The sequence below is a fragment of the Plecotus auritus genome, assembly GCF_963455305.1.
Source record: "Plecotus auritus genome assembly, chromosome: 10".
Taxonomy (NCBI): domain Eukaryota; kingdom Metazoa; phylum Chordata; class Mammalia; order Chiroptera; family Vespertilionidae; genus Plecotus; species Plecotus auritus.
In genome coordinates this window covers 11,729,625-11,749,117 of record NC_137785.1, presented here as the reverse complement: position 1 = coordinate 11,749,117, position 19,493 = coordinate 11,729,625, and the positions used below count along the sequence as shown (strand labels likewise).

Genomic DNA, 19,493 nt, shown 5'->3' with positions numbered 1-19,493 from the left:
CCTCAGCTGGCACTGTCCAGCAGAACTTGTTGGCCGTGATGAAAATGTTCTATAACTGCACCCACCGACGAACAGGGGAGGCACCAGCCACATGTGGCTACCTGTGGCTACTGAGCACTTACTGCTAGTGCTGAGGGATTTAAAGAGCCACACACGGCTCCTGGGTTCCATGTGGATCCATTTCCAGTGACAGAGCCCCTTTCTGTCACAGAGAGCTTGACCCAGGTTTTTGCTACTGGCAAGTTAGGTCCCAGCTGAACAAGACAGAGGTGCCTTCCCTTGAGAGAACACTGGAATCCACAACAGCAATCCAAGTCTCTCTGGGAGAGCAGAGTGACACAAGGAATTGGGGACCCGGGGTTCGGGTGGGGGGTGGGGGGAAAACAGAGGAGGGAGGGAAGAGAAAGAGGGTAGAGGCCAAGAAGAGGGAAGAGGCCAGGTGAGAGGCCCACCAAATCCTCACATTGGATCAGACCTTGGATTCTTAAATATAGATGTATTTTTTTTTTTTCATCTCCACACACACTTCAATCATACCCCTTCTGCCCCCACTCCCAAGGGCAAATAAGTGCATCGCATACGTGAGGGGCACCTCCCCTCACCAAAGCTGGGGACAGGGCACAGCTTGGGGACAGAAGAGCCTTGAGGTAAAAAAATGGAAGTTCTAGAACCCCAGTGGGCTGTTCCAGACCAGGGTGCAGCACAGTGGTGAGGTTCTAGATTCAGCAGCCGGGACCTAGAACCCAGTGGTTTCACGGTGGGCCTGGCGGTTGGGGGTTGTAAGACAGCCAGTTCTGCCCTCAGCTGGGGGGCTCCCTGGAGGGCACAGGGTCTTGAAATACGGGGGGAAACTCAGACTCAGGGAAGGAGCAGGGTCTGGTCTAGAAAAGGCCAGAAAGGCATCTAGACCAATACTGCACGTTCTCCAGTAGCAACGAGATGCCAAGTGGTTCTGCCCCCCACCCCACCTTTGCTTGGCTAAAGGGTAGAGGAAGAGAGGGCGAGGGGTAGGGGGGGGTCCTCCAGGCAGAACCCGACACCACAGGGAGGGCCAGACCAGAGGAAACACGCGGTGTCCTGTCTGGAGCCCGAGTTCTGGAGTTGAAATGGAGGACCTTCTGCATTCGGTTAACTCAAGTCCTGGAAAGTGCTTCAGCTCTCAACTTGATTGTCCCTTTAGCACGGACACTGCGTGACCTCCAGCGCTCGGTGGTCCCCAGGCCAGGCCCGAGCAGGGCGTGCTCTGTGGTGCTGTAGGGTTTGCCAGCCACGGAGTGTTCTAGGAGCCCCAGCCTGGAAGGCGACAGGCCAGGTTCCCTAAAAACCCTGGCACCATGACAGGGTATTGGCAGATTCCTGGCTTCTGTGACCCAGGCCAGACCTGCGAGACGCAAGGGCACAGATTTCACATTCTGGAACCGGGAAAGGCACGGCGTTGTAGATTCTGGAGTGTGGGGGGCTCCAGGGCAGAGCTGGAGGGGCTGGAGTGGACGGTAGAAGGGGCGGGGCTGTGGACCCCAGGCAGGTCCGGGATCTGGCGTGGGTTTAGGAACAGCGCCGCTCTGCATCTGCCCTCGGGACCAGGGAGGCGGGGCGCGCAGTGTGGCGCGGGGACTTAGTTGCGCTCCTCGCCCAGGGAGCTGGCGGGGCTGAGGGGCTCGCTGGGGCTGCTGGCCGAGCTGGAGGGCGCCGTGTCCACCGAGTTGCGCTTGCTCCCGCCGGTGGAAGAGGTGCAGTTGGAGCGGCGCGGCCACTCGGGGGCTCGGATGTTGCGCCGGTCCTTGGCGGCCTCCTTTTCCTCGTCGTAGCGTTCGCCTTCTTCATTCGGCAGCTGGTCCTGGGGGTCCTCCTCGTCCTCGCTCAGGTGCGGGCTCGAGTGCCGAGACAGCGAGGGTGAAGGCGGCACCGAGGCGGGCCGTGGGTAGCGGTAGCCCTGGGTCTGTGCGCGCCGGTGTGAGCACAAAGGGCCAGGTGAGCGGAGGCGCCTGGTGCAACCCGGGCGCCCAACCCCCCAAGCGCCCAACCCCCCAAGCGCCCAACCCCCCCAAGCGCCCAACCCCCCAAGCGCCCAACCCCCCAAGCGCCCAACCTCCCAGGCCTTCTGAGTCCAGGAGAGAGCGCTCCACTCCCAGCCCCGCCCTCTAGCCCCTGGCCCACTAGACAGAGGGACCCCAGCCAACTCACCGTGTCAGCCTCGTGGGGCTCGTAGGTGAAGTGTTCTGGAAAGGCCTTGGCCAGTGCCATGTGGCGCGCAGACATATAGTACTTCCGGGAAAGGAGAGGGACATCAGGGGGCGGGAACCCTTGGCAGATGTGGAAGAGGGTGACCCCTCCTCCCCCCCAACACACCCCTTTTATGCAGATGAGCACACTCTGCAGCATCTTCCACTAGACCTTTAAGCCAGCGATTTTTAACAGGTGTGCAATTTTTAAAACATGCAATTCCTGCCCTAACAGGTTTGTCTCAGTGGATAGAGTGTCAACCTGCGGACTGAGGGGTCCCAGGTTCGATTCCGGTCAAGGGCACATGCCGGATTTGCCACTTGATCCCCAGAAGTGGGTGTGCAGGAGGCAGCTGATCAATGATTCTCTCTCATGATTGCTGTTTCTATCTCTCTCTCCCTCTCCCTTCCTCTCTGAATCAATAAAAATATATTTAAAACAAACAAACAAAAACAAACATGCAATTCCTGACTGTAAATGAGATCAGGGGCACTGATCTCTTTTAGATTGTCACATAAAAAAAACGACAGCACAAACACAATAGCCGTCAGCTGTGGATGAATCTAAATTATACATGTTTTTTTGGCCAGATCAACAAAAAATGTATTTTTTGATTGGCCGCATAATTTACTAGTTTATGTGTGCCATGAGCGGAGACAGGTTGAAAATAGTTGGCCTGAGCCAATTATCCATTTTTTGGGCTCCGCCCCTTATGTAGATTGCAGAGCTGTGAATGGACAGCCTGGTTTCTCTGGCCGCAGTTATGCAAATAGCAGAACTTCGGGCCCACGTGGTTTTCCTGCAGAAGTTGAATAATTTCTTAAAGGGACAGCAACCTTTACAAGTAGGAGGAGCCATCTGCCCCTTTGAGACTGAAGAACCAGAGACGCAGAACCGGAAGCACAGGGCAGGAGAGGGAGTTAGTCTATACCCGGCCCAAGTATTTCCAGTCCAGAAGGTCGGAGAGGCGCTCGGTGCGGTTCCGCTGGATGATGCGCTGACGCCGGCTCTGCTGGCAGAAGCTGTAGAGGAAGGAGGTGAGCTGCGAGCAGGAATCATCCAGGCTGCGGAACCGCCGGTCCAGAATGTAGATGCCTGGGGGCGCGGGGGCGAGGATGAGGGACTCAGAAAACAGACTGGGGAAGCCTTCCTTCTCCCTGGGCCTCTGTGACACCAGGACCCCTCCTCCCCAGGGTCCAAGGGTCCCAGTTCTCAGCCTGGGCGCTGACCGTATGCTGAGGGGTCTGCGATGTGTTCCTCCATGAAGCAGCCGAAGCCGGAGAGGTTGGTGGAGATACTGGGGATGCCCATAACGGTGCACTCAGCTGCGGGAAGGCGGGAGAAAAAGTCCCCTTAGCTTTTCCCTCGGAACCGGCTTAAATCTCAATAAAAGCCTCAACAGCGCCCTCTACTGGCGCCTTTACCAAATGCCGGGCACTGTACTGAGCAAGTCAGGAGCTGGAAAACCCAATTCCATTTATAAGTAAGATCGTGTGATATTTGTCTTTCTCTGACTGGCTCATTTCACTCAGCACAACACTCTCAGTATATAATACTTACTGTCCCTATTTCTTAGAGGGGAGGCTGAGAGGCTCTGAAAAAGAAATTCACTTGCCCCAAGGCCTCAGAATAAGGAAAAGTCTAGAGTTGGGCCATAAGGATGCTAATTTATTGAGTTCTGGGCCAAATGTCTGCCATTCTCCTTAATCCTCACCACCTGGAAGAAACTTTCTTATGCCAGACCATACTGTTTTGGTTATCATAGCTTCGTAGTCTGTTTACACAGGAGGTAAGAAAAGTTCTCTCGTTATTACTATTGCTGTGTACAGAGTATTAGGCTTTGTTTACCACCTTAAAGAGCGCTGAGAGGCGGATCAAGGAGTTTATGAATTCTTATATAATGTCTCTAAAAACTTTTGTTAAGCTACAAAAGCAGACACTAAATATAACAGGACTTATGGGGAAAATGGGGTAGGGGCTGACCACACAAAACCTATGCACTGTTTTCACCATGGATGAAAGAAAACTGGCAAAATTCCTAATTCTCGTGCAAGCATAGCTCAAAAGACTTATTACATTACTCATAAATTGTCCCAGCCTGTGTTGCTCAATTGGTTGGAGCACCTTCCCTTACACTAAAAGGTGGCGGGTTCGATTCCCAGTCAGGACACATACCCAGGTTGCAGGTTCGGTCCTCAATTGGGGTGCATATGGGAGGCAACCATCAATGTTTCTCTCGCTCTTCCTCTCTCTCTCACATCAATAAAAACATATCCTCGAGTAGGATTAAAAATGTTCTTAATTACTCAAAATGAAGAAAGACTACAGCAAATGTGGTATTTATTTAGCCTTAAAAACATATGAAAGTAGTTGGGTTGGAAAGGGTGTGAGGAGGGTTGAACTTGGGGAGATCACAGCAGAATAGCCCGAAATGAGAGAGAATTGCAAAGAAGCTGATCCAACTTGGAGCCCGTGTTTAAAAGGAGCCAACACGCCCTAGCCGGTTTGGCTCAGTGGATAGAGCATCAGCCTGCGGACTGAAAGGTCCCATATTTGATTCCGGCCAAGAGCACATGCCTGGGTTGCGGGCTCCATCCCCAGTAGGGGGCATGCAAGAGACAGCCAATCAATGATTCTCTCTCATCATTGATGTTTCTATCTCTCTCTCCCTCTCCCTTCCTCTCTAAAATCAATAAAATATATTTTTAAAAGGAGCCAACAGGAGGAAGGTGGAGGGGACGGGTGCTGGGGACCGCTCAGGGAGACTGTACCACATGCAGCTGTGTTAGTGGACTGTGCATTAAGCTGCTGTTATTGGGGGGCGTGGGGGCTAATGTCAGCAAACTGGGGGAGTCACATGTACACTGTGACATCATTCCTCCAGTTCCCCATCACATGAGCTACAGTGTCCAGAGACACATGCTGTAGCAGAACAGACTGTTCCCATTGCCCCTGGTTTTGCAAAGGAGGAACTTGGGGCTCAGGGAGGGCGCGTGCCTTGTCCCAGGACCATGCCAGATCTGGCCAGACCCCCAATGCCATGCTGCACTCACCTGGCGTGTAGCCCCAAGGCTCATAGTAGGAGGGGAAGACCCCAAGGTGGCAGCCACGGACGAACTCCTCATAATCCACGGGCAGCAGGGGACTCGTGGAGGACAGGAACTCCGGGTGGAATATAACCTGGCAGCAAGAAAGAAGGACTCAGCAGAGGCACCCGCTTTGTCTGGGGTTCCAGAGTGGCCCACAGAGAGCGAACATTTTGAAGTCCCATAAGTCAGGGGCAGGACAAAGATCTGAATCCCAGTCTGCCTGCTTCCAAAGCTAAGGTTTTTTCTAGACATAGAAGTCCTTTGATAAATTAGGTGAGATGGGGAATGTGAGGCCCCGACTCCCCCCACCCTCCTGCAATGCCCAACCCACCCTGACCAGTGGCCTCACCTTGACCCTGTCCGCGCTGCTATTGAAGAGGCCAATTCGGCGAATGGTGGTCAGGATAGGGTCTGAGGAGTCGTCCAGCATATTGTGGGTGCACACAGGCGGGAAAGACTGCCGCTGTAGGGGCCACACATGGGGTGGGGGTCAGGGAAGGGACATGCTGAACTTGGGAATCCAAAGAGACTACAACTCCCACCAGGCTGTGGGGCAACAAGCCCAAGAGATTACCAGGATTAAAAAAAAAAATAAAAATCTCTTTTGTAGAGCCTCTCCTGTAAAAGAGATTTATTGGCCGAATGAATAAATACAAGTCTATTACCAGTTATAGACTTCCTACTTGGCTCTATCTGTAAAAGTTCTTTTTTCCTTTTAAGCATCATAAGCTAAAAATAAACTACAATTTCCAGCTGTCTTTGAGGCAGAGCCAGCGTTAACAAGCCCCAGGGACTACAGGGAGTTGTAGCTATCTTGTTCTGTATTCTTGTCTCTATCATCAAAAAAATTCAAAGAGCCCTAACCGGTTTGGCTCAGTGGACAGAGCGTCGGCCTGTGGACTGAAAGGTCCCAGGTTCGATTCCGGTCAAGGGCATGTACCTTAGTTGCGGGCACATCCCCAGTAGGAGGTGTGCAGGAGGCAGCTGATTGATGTTTCTCTCTTATCGATGTTTCTAACTCTCTATCTCTCTCCCTTCCTCTCTGTAAAAAATCAATAAAATATATATATTTTTTAAATTCAAAGAAATGAATGTCCCCCAGTGGACTCTAGGAGGTGGGCAGAGACTGTGTCAAGCCCCAGGGGCTGCTGGAAGTTGCAGTTTTCTTATGAAAATCCTAGATTTATTTCTCTCCAAGTCCCTTTACTCTCCATCCTGTAATTCCCTCCACTTCCACCCCCACAGAGGTCCAAAGAAGCACAATTCCCAAGAGGGGTATTCCCCTGAATTCTTTCTTCAGTTCCCCACTGGAGGAGGAGGATAGATAGAGCCAAGGTGACAGAAGTCCCCGGCCGGGGGGGGGTGGGGGGGGGAAGAGGTACTGCTGGGATAGTCAGTTTTTTGCAAATATTCCATCATTTCTCTCATTAAGTGTTCTACACACCTTCAGTCTACTGGCTCCAGCAAACCAAGAAACTACAACTCCCAGCAGCCCCCAGGAAGAAACATGCTCACTGAGGCCGACGGCCTTAGGGACTAAAACAAATTAGTTTGGCCAAAAACAATTCTTTCCTTGTTTGTGTTGCTTGACTGTTTAGGTTTCCATTCCCCAGGAAATGATTCACCAACCCTGACCACAAGCACCAAAGACCCTTGACGCCAGAGAATACAAAACTCTAACTCGCTGAAGTCTCTGGGGCAAGGGAAGCATCAATGTAGCAGAAAGACCCACGGGCTGCTGGGAATAGTAGTTTTCATCTGGTGTCTGACAATTTGTCTGAAACAGCAACTGCGGAGTTTTCAATAGTCTTCAGAGAATTATAGGCGCTTTAGCTGACCTCCTGACTACCCCTAAAGAGGCCCAACAGCCGAAACCGGTTTGGCTCAGTGGATAGAGCATCAGCCTGGGGACTGAAAGGTCCCAGGTTCGATTCCGGTCAAGGGCATGTACCTTGGTTGCGGGCACATCCTCAGTGGGAGGTGTGCAGGAGGCAGCTGATCGATGTTTCTATCTCATCGATGTTTCTAGCTCTCTATCCCTCTCCCTTCCTCTCTGTGAAATATCAATAAAATATATTAAAAAAAAAAAAAAGAGGCCCAACAAAGCTACCGCTCCTGGCAGTCTCTGCGGACAGAGGTGGAGCTGGTCTGCAGCAAGGCTTTAGGACATGTGGAAGTTGGGGTTCTCCTTTTGTAGCTCTCTTGGCTTAAGTTCCCCTTCACCTATTGTCCATTGACCATGGGGATGCAAAGAAACTACAACTCCCAACAGCCTCACGTGGCAGAATACGTCATGGGAAAGCAGGCTGCCTTAAGGGCTTCTGGGAATTGAAGTTCCGCCAGTCAGCTCACACCCTTTTCGGAACCTCAGAACTCCCAGCAACCTCTGGGGTCAGAACTAACTTGGCAAGCTGCCTCTGGGGCTGCTGGGGACAGCCATTCCTCTGCTCAGGGGTCCGAATACCTGCGTGGCAAAGATGGCTCTCTTCATCATAGTGAAGTCCTCCTTGTCCAGCATCTTGTTCATGTCCGGGAGGCTCCCCCTGCAGGGTGAACAGGGATGTGCATCTGAGGAGGGGTGAAGAGAGGGGTTAGGGCGCAGGGCCATGCAGGGCTGAGGGGAGGGGCACTCACACCAGCAAGGATTCATAAAGCTTCCTTCCGAATTTCTCCTTCACTGTGTTGGCCGTATCCCTGGAAAGAGCAGAACAAGATCACGTATACACCAGCCATTTACTGTGAGGTTTCTGGGGCAGCCACGATACTGAGGTCTGAGCAGAGAAGCCCTGGGGACTCCGGGCTGGAGGACGGGGACCCAGCGAACAGGTCCTGGAAGGCTCGATCCCTTGGGCCTCGCATCAGCTGTGTGTCCAGGGATAGGTGGCCTTCCCTCTCTGACTTCAGTGACTCATCGGTCAGAGGGAGATAAAAATAGAACCAACCTTAGAGGTTTGCAGGGAGGACTTGATGAGGTCATGACTAAAAGTACACAGTGCCCAGCACACAGTGCGCCTTCCAGAAATGTCAGCTATTATTAGAGCCTGTCCTGGTCCTGGTGGTAGCCATGCAGGGCCCCATTTTATAAAAAAGGAAGATTATGTTGAGAGAATAAAATTTATGTACACAAACAAGGCTAGCAAGGAGTGCCACCCTAACAGCCCCATTGACATCCCTGTTCCTAGTCTTCCCATAGCTCTGGCCTCTTTGTCAACGCTCCTAGCCTAGGACTGTGGTCGGCAAACTGCGGCTCGCGAGCCACATGCAACGCTTTGGCCCCTTGCGTGTGGCTCTTCCACAAAATACCACGGCCTGGGAGAGTCTATTTTGAAGAAGTGGCGTTAGAAGAAGTTTAAGTTTAAAAAATTTGGCTCTCAAAAGAAATTTCCATCGTTGTACTGTTGATATTTGGCTCTGTTGACGAATGAGTTTGCCGACCACGGGCCTAGGGCCCTCTTCTCCAGCCCCACTGGTCTCCTCACTGCTTCTCATACAGGCCCCAGGGCCTTTGCACATGCTCCGTTGCTGTTCCCCAGACACACCCGGGGCTTCCCCCCTCATTTCCTCTATTGGTCTCTACCCAATGGCACTCTCGCAGTGTGGCCTGTCCCGACAACCCTGTCTCATCTTCCTGTGCTGCTTCTCACCCCCTCACCCAAGAGCACTTTCTATAGAATTTTCTGGAAAGAGAGCTCAATGAGGGTAGGGATTTTTGTCTTTTTTGTTTACAGCTGTGTTCCCAGGACCTGGAACAGTGCTTGGCACACAATAGATGCTCACTGAACGTGGGATGGCTAATGTGTGGGTTTAACAAATGAGGAAGCTGAGGCTCAGAGAGGGCCAGTGGTTTGCCTAAAGTCAGAAAGCCAGCAGGTGGCATGCGTTAGACCTCATTGGTTTGATATCAGGGCCCTGGTCCCGCTGCCACACTTGTCCCGCCTGCGACTTCTTACTGCTCCCCAGCGGAGGTGTCTTAAGCGAGCGACTTCGCTAGGAAAGTCGGTGGGGGCAGGCTGGACCAGTTACGGAGGACAAAGCGAGATTCCAGGAGAAGCACGGGGCCCAAAGCACACAGCGGGGGTCCTGGGCCGGGGGCTGCTGACCAAAGCTGCTTGCGCACGGCCTGGCCCTTGAGGGTTTCCACGTTGAAGTTGTTGGTCCGTGCCGGCATGATGAAGAAGGCGACCACTGTCTGCTCACTGTTGTTGACCTGCGGCACAGGACGGCGGGGGTGGGGGGGTCAGGATCACATGGGAGGAGGCTGAGGCCACTCACTCTTTTCCACCCACTGAGACAGCTAGGACCCTGCCATGCCCCTTCCTGTCAAGAAGAAGTACAGGCCCTGGCTCACTGGATAGAGCGTCAAACCTGCGGACTGAAGGGTCCCGGGTTCGATTCCAGTCAAGGGCATGTACCTTGGTTGCGGGCACATCCCAAGTGGGGGGTGTGCAGGAGGCAACTGATCGATGTTTCTAACTCTCTATCCCTTTCCCTTCCTCACTGTAAAAAATCAATAAAATATTTTTTTTAAAAAAAGAAGAAGAAGTACAAGACAGCCCAGCCGGCATGGCTCAGTGGTTGAGCACTGTCCTATGAACCAGGAGGCCACGGTTCGATTCCCAGTCAGGGCACATGCCCAGGTTGCGGGCTCGATCCCCAGTGGGAGGCAGCCGATCAACGATTCTCTCTCATCATTGATGTTTCCCTCTCTCACTCTCCCTTCCTCTATGAAATCAATAAAAATATTTAAAAAGGAAAGAAGTATAGGAGAGTTACCATGCCCCCTGCGACTCCATCTCCTCTCTGGGTTTCTATACTTCCCACAGAGGATTCCCCACCCCCACCTCTCTGGGTCTCTGTTCTTTTTTTTTTTTTTAATATATTTTATTGATTTTTTACAGAGAGGAAGGGAGAGAAGGATAGAAAGTTAGAAACATTGATGAGAGAGAAACATCGATCAGCTGCCTCCTGCACACCCCCTACTGGGGATGTGCCCGCAACCAAGGTACATGCTCTTGACCGGAATCGAACCTGGGACCCTTCAGTCCACAGGCTGATGCTCTATCCACTGAGCCAAACCAGTTTCGGCGGTCTGGGTCTCTGTTCTTGGCAGTATGTACTGATTTCCTGGTCCTCCCTCTGCCCCCTCGCGGCCCAGGACTTACTCTGAGCAGATAGTTGAGCCGGGCCAAGGCCTCCAGGAAGATGTCGGCCCCCTTGTTGGAGAACTCGTAGCGGCCGGCGATAAAGAAGTACAACGTCTTGTCCAAGTTGAAGTCCAGATGCCTAAAGAAGCCATAAGGCAGGGTGACGCCGAGACCCTCACGCTCTAGTCCTGCCCTTGAGACTACAAACCCCAGAAGCTGCAGGGGCAAAGAACATCATAGACAGTGTGGACGCATCATGGAGACTCCTGAGATTTGTGGTTCTTTTCTCCTCGGGTGGGGATCTAAGATCCTTCAATACTCAGCCATTGTTCTCCGCGCTCAGGAACTCAAGAGGCTGAGCTCCCAACCCCTCCTCTCTAGAGACCTAGGTATCTGGGCCACATACCCATAAAAATGGCCCCGCACGAACTCCTGGATTCGGGCCTTGCTCTGAGCGTGGAGGTTCTGGAACTCATGCATGGCAGAGAACTTCTTCACGTTCAGTCCATTGGGGGTCACGATATCTGGGAATGAGGGAGAAGGGCCCAGGTTTCATTTCTTCATTCAGATCAATGTGGCCGAATGAATAATTGAAGGAAAGACCCCTTTCCTTTTGTAATTTCTTTGTTTTAATAGTTCCTCTGTGAGTTCCCTTGGTGACCCGGCTGCCCTGCCACTCAGATGCCTTCTTTTTTTTTTTTTAATATATTTTATTGATTTTTTTTACAGAGAGGAAGGGAGTGGGATAGAGAGTTAGAAACATCGATGAGAGAGAAACATCGATCAGCTGCCTCTTGCACACCTCCTACTGGGGATGTGCCTGCAACCAAGGTACATGCCCTTGACCGGAATCGAACCTGGGACCCTTGAGTCCGCAGGCCAACGCTCTATCCACTGAGCCAAACTGGCTAGGGCTCAGATGCCTTCTTGCCCAATAACTACAACTCCCATCAGCCTCTGCAAATGGCTAATCAGGCAGGGAACTAATCTACATTGGGGTTTCTGGGAGTTGCAGTTCTTTTGTTTGCCCTATACTATCCTGAGCTGGAAATGATTAAACATCTCCAACCTGCTTCTCCCAGAATATACCCTCCACTTTTAGGGTCCAAAGCCTCTCTTAGTGTCCCAAACATTTTCTATCCTCACAAAAATTAAAGCACATCATTGAAAAACTACAACCCCCATCAGCTCCTGGGAAGAAATTTTAGGAATATAAGGAGCTGACCAGCCAGAGACCTTCTAGACACCCTGGTTCTCACCTTACATCCATTGAGAACTGATGCTATAGTCTGGGAAAAGTAAGTGGTTCTAATACTGCTTTTTTCAAAAACAAAATCCAAAGAACCTCCATCCCCTTTCAGAAGACCTATGTTAGCCAATAGAAGAACTTTACAATTTCTGAAATTAACATCAAAGAAACTACACCTTCCATTAGCCTCTAGAGCAGTGGTTCTCAACCTTCCTAATGCCGCGACCCTTTAATACGGTTCCTCATGTTGGGGTGACTCCCAACCGTAAAATTATTTTCGTTGCTACTTCCTAACTGTAATTTTGCTACTGTTAATGAATCGTAATGTCAATATCTGTGTTTTCCGATGGTCTTAGGTGACCCTGCTAGCAGTTCTCAACCTGTGGTCCTCAACCTGTTGCGACCCACAGGTTGAGAACCGCTGCTGTAGAGCCTGAGACCATCGGAAAACACAGATATTTACATTACGATTCATAACAGTAGCAAAATTACAGTTATGAAGTAGCAACGAAAATAATTTTACGGTTGGGGGTCACCCCAACATGAGGAACCGTATTAAAGGGTCGCGGCATTAGGAAGGTTGAGAACCACTGCTCTAGAGTGTACAGGTCACCTCATAGCCAGGTCACCAACCGAGGGCCTTCTGGGAGTTGTAGTTCTCTGCTCTTTACAGTAAAAAAAAAAAAAAAAAAAAATTGGTGCAGGCCTTGGCATAGGTAACCAACTACCTCATTCATGTCTAGGGATCCCAGCCTATCACCTACCTGGTTTCCTCTTGAGAAGGTGCTGAGCCTCGATGGCGGTGATCTGGGACACGGTAGCGAAGACATGAGCGCAATGCGCTGCTGCCCGCTCCATGCAGTAGCGGTGATAGATTTGCCTCTCACCTGCTTCCTTGTCCACATTGAACTGGGCGGGAAGAAAGGGCACCCAGGTTAGGAGAAATGGGTAGAAGCCTGGAGGTTCAGACTCTGGAGCCCTGGGGGAGACTGGAGGCTGGACGCCTGGGTCTCAGGGAGGAGGGCTCTGGGGATGTGGGACTCCTGAGTCCTGAAGAGGGAGCCCAATCCCCCCGGGGTTCTGCAGACCGCTCTGGGCAGCCCCCACATGGCCACACTCCAAGCTCACGTTCTCTAGGTTGTTGTAGAAGTCCACGGCACCGGCACACAGGTATCGCCCCAGCAGTGTGGCGTGGGTGGTGAAGATCGTAGCCACAGGCAGCCGCCGGGCCCGGCACAGGCAGAGCCCGACCCCCGCCAGCCATTCGTGGAAGTGTGCAACCACGTGTGGCTTCTCCTCACTCTGGGCCAGGAACTGTGGGGCAACAGGAACAGGGCCACTGTGTCTCCACGTGTTGTGAAGACAATCAGCAATCCCCAGTGCGGAGGAGGCCGCCTCGGAAAAGTAAATCTACCACAACCGCTGCGCAGAGCGAATGGCAGCCCCCTGCAATCCCCAGAAGACAAGAAACTACACATTTTTGAGGCAGCGGGATCGGCTGAGGCTGATGGGAGCTGGGGTTATTTTGGCCAGCCTTCTAAGTCTCAGCAAGGCTGAATTGGAAAGACTGAAGTTTTAGTGTCCCCAAGTTCTGGACACAATTCCTAGAGACCCTTGATCTCCATTACGAATAGACCTGCCTTCAATATCGGCGAAAGGACTACAACTCCCAGAATGCCCTAGAAGCAGCCAGTTCATAAATTGTTCTTCCCAGGGCATGGGAAATGAAGTTTCTTGAGCCTTTTAAAACCTAAAAGGGGATCAGAACCAAGTTTCCTGGTTCAGACATAGGCTGGCATTTCCCAAACATCCAGGGCTCCATCTGAGAGCCAAGTCCAACCACTATCAGACTAGAGAACTACAACTCCCAGAATTCCCTGGGTGAGCCCTCCAGCCAGGCCAACCTCTCCAAGAATTAATGGCTCAGAATTCCTAAACTTGGGAGGTTAGAGTGAATAAGGCTGAGGTTGGGAGTTTGGGTCCCTGAGGGAAAAGAGTCTGAGTCCTTGGACATCCAAGTTTCCAAAGATAAGAGCTAATCCTTAGGCTAGAGGACCCACAACTCCTAGAACGCCCTGGAAGAAACCAGTTCCCCTCTGTCCCCACCCAGACCCTGCTGTAGTTTGGGGCCTGGGGCCAAAAGGAGTGACATGGGGACCAGCTATGGGACCTACCTCACCCAGGAACCAGGTGGTGAGGAAGCCAAAAAGGACGGCGTCGTTGGCCTCTCGGTCGTACCAGGGCACCCCGATGTTGCAGGTGTCCCAGAGCTCCCCCTTCCAGCGCTCCAGGGCCCAGGCTGACGCTCCTACATCCAGGAGTACCACCAGGGGGCCCCCTTCGATCAGCCAGCGCCCAAAATACACCTGGGGAGACCCACAGGGAGGCTTAGGGCTTTGACCACAGTCTCTGGGCACAGCATCTGTGCTTCTCCCACCAGCAGGCAGGTGTCTGGGCTTACTGCCTCAGTTTCCCCACCCTGTTTCTGCATCTGCTGCTAATTTCTCATCTGCTGCCTTATTTCTCTATTTGCTGTTTGTTATTCCCACCACAATTTTTTTTTTAATACATTTTATTGATTTTTTTACAGAGAGGAAGGGAGAGGGATAGAGAGCTAGAAACATCGATCAGCTGCTTCCTGCACACCCCCCACTGGGGATGCGCCCGCAACCAAGGTACATGCCCTTGACCGGAATTGAACCCGGGACCCTTCAGTCCGCAGGCCGATGCTCTATCCACTGAGCCAAACCGGTTTTGGCCCACCACAATCTTTTTAAAAAAATGTTTTAAATTGATTTCAGAGAGGAAGGGAGAGGGGAAGAGAGACAGAAACATCAATGATGAGAGGGAATCATTGATAGGTTGCCCCCTCACACCCCACTCTGGGGATCGAGCCCCAACCAGGAATCAAACTGTGGTTCACAGGCGATGCTCAACCATTGAGCCACACCAGCTGGGGAATCTCATTTTAGAGAGGGAGGAGGGGCGAGAGAGAGAGAGAGAGCACGCAAAACATCGATGTGAGAGAGTTACATTGATAGGTTGCCTCCCCTACGTGTACTGACCAGGTTGAACCCACAACCTAGCCATGTGCCTGGAATCGAACCAGCGAACTTTCAGTACAGGGGATGATGCTCCAACCAACTGAGCCACAGCCAGGGCCCACCACAATCTTTTCTCTTAAAAAAAAAAAAATACATTTTTATTGATTTCAGAGAGAAAGGGAGAGGGAGAGAGAGAGAGAGAGAGAAACATCAATGATGAGAGAATCATTGATCAGCCGCCTCCTGCATGCCTCACACTGGGAATCGAGCCCGGGCATGCGCCCCAACCAGGAATCAAACCGTGACCTCCTGGTTCATAGGCTGACACTCAACCACTGAGCCACACCGGCCGGCGCCACCACAATCTTGTCTGTGTCTGTTGCAACACTTTTCCTGTCCCTTGCTTCGTTTCTGTAACTGCCGCTCTCTCCCACCTGCTGCCTCTCCTCTATTTCTCTTTTTTTTAAATATATTTTTTATTGATTTCAGAGAGGAAGGGAGAGGGAAAGACAGGTAGAAACACCAATCAGCTGCCTCCTGCACGCCCCCCACTGGGGATGGAGCTCGCAACCCAGGCATGTGCCCTTGACCGGAATCAAACCTGGGACCCTTTAGTCCGCAGGCAGACACTCTATCCACTGAGCCAATCCAGCTAGAGCTCTCCTCTATTTCTAACCGCACATCCGCATTCCCGTCCCTGAGCCCGCGCTGCCCGTTTTCCCACCTGCTAACCATTACTCGGACCTGCGGGCTTGCTTGTTTGCTGCCACATTTCTCTCCTCGACCACCATGATGCTTTCTGCCAGGATCCTTTCTTCCTGCTGCGAACTCCTCCCCCGGGATGCTTCTTTCGCTGTTCTCGCCGCCACATTTCTTCCACCTGCTGCCTTGTTTCTGACTCTTTCGCCATATTTGTCACCGGTCGCCTCTTTCCTCTGCCCTTAGGCTCCTCCTGTACTTTGCAGCCACACTTCTACCACCGTCCGCTCTTGCCCTGTCACACGGCTGCACTGTTCTACCCACTGCCACGTTTCTAAGCCTCGCTGTCTCATTTCTGCCCCTGCCACATTCTCCTTGTCCGGTTCTTTTCCTCCCGAGATCATGGCCTGGGTCCCGGGCCCGCTGCCACAGCGCCATCCAGCTGACGAGCAGCAACCCGCCTCCCCGCCCGGGTTTTTCCCAGCCTTGGGAGCCTGTCCCCGACGCCCCGCCCCCTCCCAGCTGTTGTCTGCCCTTTTGCTGGGGGGCCTATTCTTAGGCCCCCAGCACGTGGGGAGCAGCTGCCATAGGGGGAGGGCTGGGTTGCTCTAGGGTTCCTTAGGGACACCTCTGGCCTGAATGGGCTCCAGACCCCACCCCAAACCAGAAGCTGTGAATGAATGAAGAAACCACTGTACTTCTCCCCCCCAATCTGTCCGTCCTTCAGCCTCTGCCTCACAGCCCTCTCCGTGGGCAGCAGCCACCTCTCTGTACTCATCCTCCAGCCCTCACCCGGGGCCCTGGGACACTCCCTTCCTCTCTCTTTAAAAAAAAAATAAAAATAAAATGTGTATATATATATATATATATATATATATATATATATATATATATTGATTTGAGAGGGAGAGAGAGATGCAAACATCAATGATGATAATCATGGATCGGCTGCCTCCTGCATGCCCCTACTGGGGATCAAGCCCACAACCTCGGGAATGTGCCCTGACCGGGAACTGAACCATGACCTACTGGTTCAGAGGTTGACACTCAACCAGTGAGCCACACCAGCCGAGCTCCCCTCTTCTCTTTAATCCCTGGCTCTGCTCACCAAAACTCTGTCCCCTGGGTCTGCCTGCCAACCTCTCCGCCCTTCATCAGTATTCCATCTTCCTCTCTCCTTCTAGGTCTTTCTCTCTGAAACATCGGGTTGCTTCTCTTCTGTATCTAGACTCTGTCTCCTTCCCTATGGCTCTAGTCCCGGGGGGGTGGGGGGTGGGGAGCCACCGTCACCTTTTGGGACACTCACTGTGTCTCCATCCATCTCTTTCCCTTGTTTGCCTGTCCACCTCCCTCTGCAAGCCCGGCTGTTTATAGAAATAATGATGATGGTGATAATAATAACCACAACGATAATAGCTCACCCGCAGCGCTAACTTCATGCCAAGAACTGGGCTGAAGAATTCATTCACTATTTCATCCTCCCACAACCCCATCCAGGCAGATGCTGTTGGCCAAGGTCACACGGACAGGAAGCGGAGAAGCCAAATGTGAACGTCCGGCTGTCGAACACCTACTCCGGCCACCTGCCTCCTCCAAACCCGCCTTCCCTGGCTTCTGGCTGCCTGTCCTCTGCGTCTAGCTCTTTTTCTCTCTCTGGGTCTGAGGATCTTGGAAGCGTCCTTCAGTCTGTCTTGTAGCTGCTGTCTGTCTGCCTATTTACCAATGTCTCAGAGCTTGGGGTTCACCCACCCACTTCCTACATCTGTCTAAGTGTCAATCAGACCACCTCGGCGTATGCCCGGGGGAGTACCAGGTCATCCGTGTTTCTGTCCATGCCTCTCTCTCTGCCTGAGGCTGTGTCCCTCCCCCCACCCCGTTTCTCCACCTGCTCCCACCCTGACTGCAGGCACCCACCTACCTGCCCTCGGCGGAGCCCTTTCCCACCTTGCAGCCCTTGCTGTTCATGGAGTCCAGCGTCCTCTTCAGAGCCTGGGTTGGGGGCTCCAGCAGCTCCACCTGGGTCCTCACTCCCTGCTCCGTGTACGGTCCCACCAGGTAGTAGTTGTCGCCCCACTCATCTCCTGTCACCTTCGCCTTCGTCTGCAGCACCGTGTAGATGCCGCCCACTGTGGGCCGAAACCCATGAGGACAGGCCCCAACTGAGTTCCACAGGTCTGAACCCTGGGCCAGGGTCGGGGGGGGGGGAGGGGAAGGGACATGGGAGGCGCTGGGGCCCCCAACTTCTGGCTTAGAGGGAAGAGGGGACTGGGAACCCATACATCAGAGGCAGAGGGAGGAGGATAGGGGAGCTGGAGGACAAGTCCTCCTGGGTGGAAGGGAGAAGGGGGGTGGGGTTGGAGCTCTGAGGGAGGAGGGGGCTCAGATTAGGCTTCTGAGTCTGAGCGGGGGGGGGGGGGGGGGGGCTGGGGGCCTGAGCTCCTGGGTCTGAAGGAATTAGGGGCTGGGGCCCCAAGGATGACAGAAGCTGAGAGGATTAGCAGGACCCAGTTCCCCAGTTCTCAGCTTACAGGAGCTGGGTTTGAATTCTCCATCAGAGCTCTAGGCACGGTAGGCCCCTATTCAGCTTCCCACAATTGCCCAAGAAAAGTTGGAATTGTTATTTCTTGCCCCCCAGGGACTCTGCTGACCTATCCCCCAGTCTCCTCTCCCCAGCTGAGGACACGGGCAGATGGGACCCTGCCCCTCCCAGGACTCCACTCCAGACCCAGGAGCCTGAGCCCCCAGCCTCCTTACCTCCTGACACACAGCTCTGTGTTCACAGGCCCCGCCCATGGTGTAAGACCCAGTCCCTTTCTCTCCCAAGATTCACCTAAGCAAAAAAAACCCCACCACCCTCTCTTCTGAGGAGCAAGACTGCCCAGTTCTTGGGCTTCCAGCCCCACCTGGCTCTCCACATCCAGGATCTCAGGCCCTCTGAAGCCCCGGACACAGAAATCTAGGGCCCCAGCCACTCCCATCCCAGGGCCCAGCCCCTGACCAACTTAGGACTTCCCAGCCTTCCCTCATTCCAATCTCCAAGTATCTGTGGCCACAGGCTCCTCTACTTCCAGGAACCCATAGTTCAGGCCTTCAGCTCATTCACAGCCTAGGCATTCAGGTGCCCAACCCTCTCCCATGCTAGGATTAAGAATTAGGGCCTCCGGTCCTTTCCCAGTTTTACTCTCGAGTGACCAGTTCACCTATTCTCCCACCACGACTTAGGCATTCTATTCCCCAGTCAGCTCTCTCCCAAATCCAGAGGGTCACAGGTCTGAAACTCAGCCATTTCCCAGGTTTGCACTAAGAATTTCCAGCCCCCCATCTCTTTCCCTGTTCAGGGACCCCGGTCTCTCAGAAACCTCCCTCTGGGACCTAAGAATCTTTCAGGTTAGCCCCTCTTCCCTAGGACCCAGGACCGGACTTCCAGCCTCCTCTTATCTTCACAGTCAGGAGACCCATCTCCATCACTCCAGGGCGCAGGAGACATATCCCAGACCCTCCCCAAGGACACATGAGTCATAGGCTCCTTGCCCAGAACCCAAAAGTCATGGTATGGAGTCCCGTCCCCCTATCACTCACGAGCCCCGGGCCCTCATCCCCGACTGCTCTTCTCGCCTGGGCCCCGCCGCCTGCGTGCTCACCTTTGTTGGCCACCTCCCAGGCCACTTCGAAGAGCACTGTGTTCTCCAGGTCGAATTCATCCTCCCAATCTTCCAGTCCTGGCAGTGAGGACATGGACAAAGTGCGGCTTAGAGGCATGGCGGACGCGGGAAGGGAGTTCTAGGGGCCACAGGTGGAGGATCCGGGGGTGTCTGTGGAATGCACCCGACAAGACGTGGAGCCAGGTAGCTGGTGCCCGAAGGGAAGCTTGCAACGCCCTCGGCTTCCTATTGCACGACCGCACCCCCGGACCTAAGCAGGAGGCGGCCGCAGCAGCACTGAGCCCTGTGGGGCCCCTGCAGTAAAACCTTGCGGCCGCCAGGAGGCGGCGCCCGCCCTCCCGGCCAGCGCCATTGGTCAGCGCCCGGGGGGCGGGGTTCCCACG

At 53.2% G+C, this 19,493-nt stretch overlaps 1 protein-coding gene across 4 annotated transcripts; it reads right to left on the bottom strand.

Annotated features, from left to right (window-relative positions):
* Positions 1–476: 476 nt before the first annotated feature.
* On the bottom strand, positions 477–19,411 carry GYS1 (glycogen synthase 1). Of its 4 annotated transcripts, none has more exons than XM_080645442.1 (16): positions 19,090–19,411; positions 17,393–17,574; positions 13,880–14,071; positions 12,834–13,019; positions 12,470–12,614; positions 10,863–10,980; positions 10,475–10,595; positions 9,413–9,519; positions 7,947–8,006; positions 7,777–7,855; positions 5,662–5,775; positions 5,277–5,403; positions 3,453–3,548; positions 3,155–3,318; positions 2,185–2,265; positions 477–1,939 (listed from the first exon to the last, which is right to left on the bottom strand). In XM_080645442.1, exons 1-16 carry the CDS (start codon positions 19,205–19,207, stop codon positions 1,616–1,618), a joined length of 2,214 nt encoding a protein of 737 aa, XP_080501568.1. In that variant the 5' UTR covers positions 19,208–19,411; the 3' UTR covers positions 477–1,615. The 4 variants fall into 4 exon arrangements, with proteins under 4 accessions (XP_080501568.1, XP_080501570.1, XP_080501569.1 ...); XM_080645444.1 differs by lacking the exon at positions 19,090–19,411 and adding an exon at positions 18,203–18,398; XM_080645443.1 differs by lacking the exons at positions 17,393–17,574; positions 19,090–19,411 and adding an exon at positions 16,870–17,035.
* Positions 19,412–19,493: the final 82 nt, after the last annotated feature.

Bases quoted from the DNA above. Each gene is read 5' to 3' on its own strand.
- GYS1 (XM_080645442.1), bottom strand. From the start codon at position 19,207: ATGCCTCTAAGCCGCACTTTGTCCATGTCCTCACTGCCAGGACTGGAA. The intron at 10,981-12,469 runs GTAGGTGATAGG...CCTCATTCCCAG, and splicing joins CCTTCTCAAGAGGAAACCAG to ATATCGTGACCCCCAATGGA. The intron at 7,856-7,946 runs GTGAGTGCCCCT...TTCACCCTGCAG, and splicing joins CTTTATGAATCCTTGCTGGT to GGGGAGCCTCCCGGACATGA.